The 8267-nt window shown below is 37.5% G+C and overlaps 1 protein-coding gene across 1 annotated transcript; it reads right to left on the bottom strand.

Annotated features, from left to right (window-relative positions):
- Nucleotides 1–5435: 5435 nt before the first annotated feature.
- Nucleotides 5436–6987, bottom strand: hic1l (hypermethylated in cancer 1 like). The gene has a single exon (XM_073832258.1). The coding sequence runs from the start codon at nucleotides 6969–6971 to the stop codon at nucleotides 5613–5615; it is 1359 nt and encodes a 452-aa protein (XP_073688359.1). The 5' UTR covers nucleotides 6972–6987; the 3' UTR covers nucleotides 5436–5612.
- Between the last annotated feature and the right edge of the window lie 1280 nt (nucleotides 6988–8267).

Here is an 8267-nt window from a genome sequence, read left to right on the forward strand (position 1 = left end):
TTGTACCTTTTGTTTCTGAGGGTGGCTCTTTTTGAAATTGAATTTGATTTCTGTATTCTGTGCAGTATATACTGTATACTGCATGCTATTTTTTTTAAATAGTACAGTTTGCGAAGGTGAACATTTGAAACAGTAGTTGGGTAGTAGATGAGACAGGATGACCCACAAACCTTCATTTGATGATAGATGGCACAAAATCATCTCAGCACTTTTGATGCTATTTTTCATTTTGGCATTTTCTGTGAATATCAACCTTTTTGAGATTTTGTCTTTTGAAACTGATTGAAGGTTGACTGATCTTTGTGTCTGTGCATCTTTGAGCTAGGTTCAAAGGTATCTAAAATTGTCACTTCCGAAACAGTCACGACCAACACATTTGGTGAAGTTTCAGCAGTGATATCTTTGTTTTTTTTTTGGGTGTTATCCTATACAATTGTCACTATCGTTACAATCATGTCATTATTGTTTCGGTGGTGACAAAAGGCAACACAACTTCCTTTATTTGGGATAAATAAACAAAATTTTAGTACAGTTATGCACATTTTTGTATTTTTAGTGTGTTTTGCAAGTTAAAATTATGTAAAAGTCACTACCGAAAATGTGCTGTCACGACCAAAACATGGGAAGTTTTTTCAAAAATAAAGTATACTGAATTATCACCTAAGATGTTCTGTACGGTGCCCGCCAGGGGACACCTTCGGTTCACTTATGTTTGTCGTGGCCACAACATAATATCATGTTCCCACGAGTTTATATGTCGTGGCCACGACAAACATAAGTGAACCGAAGATGTCCCCTGGCGGGCACCGTAGTTCTGATAGTGTTTGGTTCAATGTATATTTACTTACAGGGAAGATGTATGCAAAATCGTATTATGTCAATATAACGCTTCTTATTAATTATATATTACTGTATTTGGGGAGTGGACAAATATTCCAAAACTTTCTGATAGTACAATATGAGATCACTGCACAATTACTAGAAATGTGTACCTTGGATAAGTTTCCAACTCTGACTTTGAACTAATGATTTCAATCTAATTTTGTGCCAAAATGTGAACAATGAATAATGAATCAATGCATTGTGGGATACAGTAGTCCATGTAGAATTTACGCAGAATATAACGGTAGTATGGTCTTGTGTTTTTGTACATTTGTTTACTTGTTTGATCTATTTTATCATGGAAAAGCATCCATTTTGTGGTGCATGGATATCTTTTTATTAATTTCTATATTTGATATACAGTATTAATAAATATATATTACTTTTCTGGCATTTAAAGTTTTTTATCCCCCCAATTTTGAAACCACACTCTTAAAAATAAAGGTTCTTTATTGGCATTGATGGTTCATGAAGAACCTTGAGCATCCATGGAAACTTTCAAATGCAGAAAAGGTTCTTTACAGTAGAAAAAGACTCTTTAGATTTTTTAAATGTTCTTCAAAATTAACTGAAAGGAACCTTAAATTATTATTCCCCTACTTTTTCAAATATTAGTCAAATATTGTTTTCTAAAGAGGGTCACAAAATGTACTGTATGTGATTATTCACACGACAATATTAATATACTTCAGACGCTTTGCTTTTGTTAGTAAATAAAATCGGAAAGTGTAATTATTTGATCAGCATTTAATTTTATTTCATGTCATAACTGAGAACAATGTTATATACAATAGGACCTTAAATTCTTCAAAGAGTGAAAATGTGCTTTGGTTTTCATAAACAGGTTGCAAATACTTCAGTATCATAATCTTTGAACAAAGTTCTTGACATTTTAAAAGCATTTGAAAACCACATCAAAACCATACACGTACACACACACAAACCTGTACTGCAAATGCAAAGAGCTGCCGAACCTTCTGAAGGCGCATTGTGTCAGTTGTGAAGAATATTGAAAAAAAAAAAGAAGAAGAAAAAAAAAAAAAAACACAAATAGCTGCAAAAGCATTGGTTAATGGCGCTTTATAGTTTAAAAGTTGGGACGTGTCACGTGTCCCTAAAATGTTCCCTGAGGTTTGCAGAGGATGCAAATGAAAGTGTTGTCACAGTTTTGAAGTTTACCTTCAAGTTCCATTATGTATTAAAAAGTTCCTGAATATTCTAGAATCCTATTGATTTACAGACAGTGTCAAATAATCATCTCAATATAAAGCAAAAGAGAGAAAGAAAAAAAAAAACAAGCACAAAATGAGCAAAGAGTGCCTGGAAAATCAATTCAACGAATCAAATCTTAGGCTAGTTGATCTATTATTTAAAGTACCTCTTTTGATATTACGATCAGGCAAGCAGCTACAAAAAATGAATACAACCTCAAAATTAGGTATTGTTTAAAAAGCCCTCCAGCACGATGAAAACCCACATACAACGTACAAAATACCCAAGCAGAGGTAGTTTAAAACAAACATGGCGCAGAGAAATTAAAACACTAGAAAACAATTTCATCTCTGAACAGATTTTCAGTAATATATCAACTGATAATAATAACATGTCAATTACATTAAGATAACCCAAAGATATTTACAGTAGGTTTTACGCTTTTGGTCTCGTTTCAACACTAAATGCATGAATGCGATCGGCTAAACCTAAGTTTTTTAAATTCATAAGAAAAATGCACATGCCACAAGAAAATATGGACAACATGCTGTATAAATTAAGCCATTGGTTGAAGCATTGTAATAAAAAAATAAAGAAAAAACCCAAAAGAAAACCCCTGAAAAAAAAAAGAAGCAAGACTTAATATAAACCTGAATTGAAAGAAGCATAAATTAGACTTAAATATTTAGCAAGAATATAGATTTGGTTATAGTTTTACAGTATTTCTTAAGCATTTCAACATTCAATATTTCTTTGGAACTGTACATCAAAACACCCTAATTGTTCAAGCAATACTACTTCACTAGCTCAGATCGCGACCCTACAGTGAAGTATTACCTGACCCCCTGAAAAGTGTATATGAACACAGGCAGTGTGTTTTCCTCTATTCTGGATCCGATGTCAGTTTAAGCTCATTATTAAACATGACAGAGTGACTGAAGTATGGAAGACAGCGTGTAGTTTAACATGAAGTCTTAATCTCATACAGGCTTATCAGAGGGTTTGGTTTAATCTGAGGTAGCAAGTTTGTGTATTCAAGTAAACAACCCAGATAGCTTTATTACAGCGGTCTGTTTCTGAAGCATAAACTGTGTCATGACTCCTAAATTACATTCGAGACGTATCGCAAGTCACTGCTGTAAAATAACTGGTATCACCAGGAACATTCGGCTGTTTCAATTCTGAGAGGATTACTAGCTATTTGAGGTAATTTTCGTTTTTAATCGATCAAACTACAATGCTAAGTGGATAAACTTGATATTATTTTTTTTTGCTACACACTAACAACAAACAATTCATGCACAAGAAGAAGAAGAAGGTATGAAGAAAGAGGTATAACAGCAGGTATTGGCTGAAGTTGGCATTTGTATGCTTATCAGGGAATGGCGTCACCATTCTTCTACGAAGATCTAGATACATCTTTGTAGCTTTCTAGTGGATTGGGGGAGGGGGACTGAACTACAAATTAAGTATAAATGTAAAGCTCTGTAAAGAAACCCTACTGAATCCTAGATTTAAAAACAATAGTTTCCTTTTTGAAATAATCTAGATTTATAAGAATGCCACCAATAGAATGCTTTGGATCTTCTCTACAGAAGTTTTTTTTTTTAACTAGAGGAATCTTTGTAGAATTCATATGTGAAAAGCGAATCACTGAGATCAGTATGGAAAAGATCTAGATAATTTTTTTTGTAGAACTCTAAATGTGATCTAATCGGGATTCTAGATTACCTCAAAAAAAAGTCTTTGGAGAAGATCTAAATGAATCTTTATTCTAAAGGAATTGTGGCCAAACCTGAACCCTACAATAGACTGCAGAGGTTTCCTTTTTTGAGATCATCTAGGGTTCCATTTTGGAGACGATTCTTAGAATTCTACATTTGAATCCTGTGATCCAAATGGAATCCTACACTGGCTCTGAATGTAAAGTGACTAGAGAAGATTTAAATGAACTTTTTTAGAATTCTAAAGTTCTAGAATGCTAAAGTTGATCCCTAGAATAAATCTCAGAGGGTTCCACAAATCAGGCCCTTTAGGGTCTTTTAGAGTTCAGCTTTGAGGAACCCTTCTCTTGTAGGGCTACCATCATGCAGAGTTTAGCTTTAACCCTAATCAAACACACCTAAAGCAGCTATTCAAGGTGATCCAAGTGTATTGGAGCAAGGTTGGAACTGAAGCCGACAGTAAGGTAGCAGGGGTGCACTTGATCAGTGCTTGTCAAACCTCCACCGCTGTGCATTTTGGATGCCCTCATTTAACACACCTAATTTACCTCAATGGAGGGCCACTGTCCTGCAGAGTTTAGCTCCAAACACACCTGGATCAGCTAGTTAAGGTGTACCAAGTATGTTGGAACAGGGTTGAAACTGAAGCTTGCAGGTGCAAGGTTGGCGACCCCTGATCATGATCAGTGCTTCTCAAACCTGTCCACCACTGCACAATTTTTTATACCCTCCTTGAATCGGGTGTAACTGACGAGGGAGACATCTAAATGTGAAGTGTATAGGCTCCCCAGGACAGGTTTGAGAAGAGATCTTCAGTTGAGCTAGAAAAATCTTACTATTTTCAAGGATTTGTGGGTGAATGTGATTTGCTCAAGTAGAAAATCTCTGTAGAGAAGATCTAGCAGATTTTTGTAGCTTTCTAGAGAAGGTGTGGCCTGAACTAAATCATAAATTAGCTCAATAAGTAAACTCTGTGGAAAGAATCTAGAGTAGGGGTGTTCAAACTCAGTCCTGGATGGCCGGTGTCCTGCAGAGTTTAGCTCCAGCTTGCCTTAACACACCTGCCTTGAAGTTTCTAGTAAGATTTTGATTAACTCATTCAGGTGTGCTTTATTAACATTGGAGCTAAACTCTGCAGAACACTGGCCCTCCAGGATCAAATTTGGACACCACTGGCCTTGGTCAGGGATAGGCAACAAAAAACCAACCCCCCAAAACCCCTCACCTGCCTATAGTCATAGTAATCCTAAAGACCTTGATTAGCTTGTTCAAGTGTGTTTGATTAGGGTTGGAGCTAAACTCTGCAGGACACTTACTCGGCACTTCAGGAGCGATGCTACCTATGCCAGAACTGGAGGAATCTTCATAGGATTTGTTGCCAAAATCATACCCTAGATCAGGGTTGTCAAATTCAGTTCCTGGAGGGCCACTGTCCTGCAGAATTTAGCTCCAAGCCTAATTAAACACATGAACCAGCTACAAGAACTTCCAAGGCAGGTCTTTCATAGCTACAGCTTTGCAGTGGCCCTCCAGGACCAGAGTTTCACACATGTGTCCTTTAGATTATACTAGAGAGCTTTGCTTTTTAAGCCAGAGGACTCTTTGTAGAAAGTTTGTGGGTGAAACGAAACCCTACATCAGCTCAAAAAAGAAACCTTTGTAAAGAAGATCTAGAGGAATTTTTGTAGTGTTCTGGAGAACTGAACCCTAGTTAAAAGAACCCAACCCAAACCAAAGCACTATGGAGAACTGTGGGTATCTGTATTACCCTAGTTTAGGGCTCTTTGACCTGTTCTAAGATACTGAGGTATGCATCCGCATATGACTAATGAGGTTTCTTTGTTGCGTAAATTTCCCACCACAGACCTGGCACTCATACGGTTTCTCCCCTGAATGGACACGCATGTGCTCAGTGAGACGGTACTGCCTGGTGAAGCGCATGCCACACTCCTCACAAGCAAATGGCTTTAGGCCGAGGTGGCTGCGCATGTGGCGGGTCATAGTGCCGCGCTGCGTGAACATCTTGCCGCAAATGTTGCAAGGGAAGGGACGCAAGGTGTCGACATCTTTGATGGACTTTAACGGACTCTGCTCCAGGCTTTCTGAAGCTTCCGACGAGACTCTGGTGACTCCAGGGTCTCCGTCACGTTCTTCTTCCTCCTCGTCCTCAACCTTCACATCCACATGCTCATCCAAATGGCTTTCCACATGCGATTTAAGACTCTCGGAGGAGGGAAAACCCTTTTCGCATGGTATACAAACGTAAGGGTTGTCCCCTTCCGCTTCTTTGAGAAAGGTCTCCTTTTGATAAACAAAATTGGTGCTGCCGTTGTTTGGATCATCTGTTTTCCCTCCAATTCCTTTCTCTTTCTTTACAGACAACTGTAAAGTGAAGGTCTGATTCTGGCTTAGTTGGTTTCCAGCCCTGCTAAGAGGAATGTAACCATTGACCTTGGATTTTCTTCGGGATCCCTCCCTTTTCCTTTGCTGAGCTCCGTCCAAAGGAATTATCCACTTTTCTTCCTTTGGAACACACTTCCCATTTATTCCCAGCATATTGCTGGAGATGTTTCTGGATAGAAAAACCTCGTCGTTAAGCGTAGTCTCAGAATTTGAATTTTTCTTAGACAAATCCAACCCCAAGTCCTGCTTTTTTCTCGAAATACATCTACCTTCGGCATTATACCGTTTTTTGGGAGGAGTCATACACGTGTATGTATCAGTGTCTGACGAGTGGTCTTCGTACAGACGAATGGAAGATTTGGAGCTTCCACGCGCCACGCTATTGAGGGACCCGTTTTGGTTGATCTTACTGGAGCACAGGTTTGCGAGGTCATTGAGTTGCAGAAAGTTGGCTGTGGTGAGCAGACAGCTTAAGTCCACACCCTCAAAGGTCTCATCTGTCAACTTGCCGGTATATATGAAATCCAGGATTTGCTGGAAAACAACTGGATCCACCATGTCAGGGTCGAGGTGGATGAGGTTATCGTGAAGGACAAGGGACTTGAAGTAGTGGCTGGTGGCGGCGAGGACACTTTTGTGGGCCCGGAAGAGTGTGTTCTCAACCATGATGATAACATCGCACAGGAAGCCCTTGGAGCGCTGCTGATTGAGCTGGAGAAGCAGTTGATTCGCGTAGTTGGGAAGCTCCATCGCCTACCCTTGACGTTTTGCATTGGTGTCACTGTAGGAAAAGATGGCTAGATGTTAATTTGGTGTGATACAAACAAAAACAACAAACAGACAAAAAAAGGAACAACTTTTAGGCCAAAGTTTTTACTGATAAGGTACTTAGATTCCTAGTTTTTTAAGTGTCATCATATTATGTCATAATTATAAAGTCACACTCAACAAATAATTGTGTCAGTGTTAGAAAGACGTCAACTGTTCAGAAGTGACCACCCACTCTATTCTAAGCACTCTTGGTTCCATACACATACAGTGATGGCCAAAAGTACTAGAAAACTTGTAAAATGGTTTTAAGTCAGTTATTTCTATCTTTTGTTGTAGTGTGCCAGTAGGAAATATCAGTTTACATTTCCAAACATTTATTTTGCCAGTGCTCCACACAGATCTGATCTCATCATCATCATCCAGTCTGTCTGGAATGACATGAAGAAACAGAAGAAACTGAGACAGACTAAATCCAGAAGAACTGTGGAAATGTCTCCGACATGCTTCAAGAAACCTACCTGCAAAGGCTAAAAGTTTTAGGCACTTAAAAATGCTGTAAAATGAGGATGCTGTCAAAAGTAAATTGATAATAAGCTAATAATTGGATCATAAAAATGTAAAATAAAACTAAGTGAAACACTTAAAACACTTAAAATATATAAATATTGTGTTTACCTGCATGTCAATTTGGCTGTTAAAAGACATTAAAGAAATGTAAACATGCGAATGTATTTGAAACATTAACTTCCACAAGACAAAAATGTTTGGGAATCCCTGCATTATATTTACAAAGATTAATAAATATGAGACCCTGGATCACAAAACCAGTCTTAAGTAGCATGGGTATATTTATAGCAATAGCCAAAAATACATTGGGTATGGGCCAAAATGATCGACTTTCCTTATATGCCAAAAATCTTGATCGTATTAAGCAACAATCATGTTCCATAAAGATATTTTGTAAATGTTCTACCAAAATGCATCAAAACTTAATTTTTGATTAGCATGATGCATTGCTAAGAACTTAATTTGGACATCTTTAAAGGTGATTTTTTTTAATATTTTGATTTTTTTGCACCCTCAGATTCCAGATTTTAATATAGTTGCATCTCGGCCAAATATTGTACTATCCTAACAAACCATATGTCAATAGAAATATTATTTATTCAGCTTTCAAATGTATAATCTGTATAATTGCATGATGTATTAACCTTAATTAAACAATTTAAAAAAATTGACCCTGATGATTGGTTTTGTGGTGCAGGGTCACAAATG

Source organism: Garra rufa, chromosome 25, assembly GCF_049309525.1.
Source record: "Garra rufa chromosome 25, GarRuf1.0, whole genome shotgun sequence".
Lineage (NCBI taxonomy): Eukaryota > Metazoa > Chordata > Actinopteri > Cypriniformes > Cyprinidae > Garra > Garra rufa.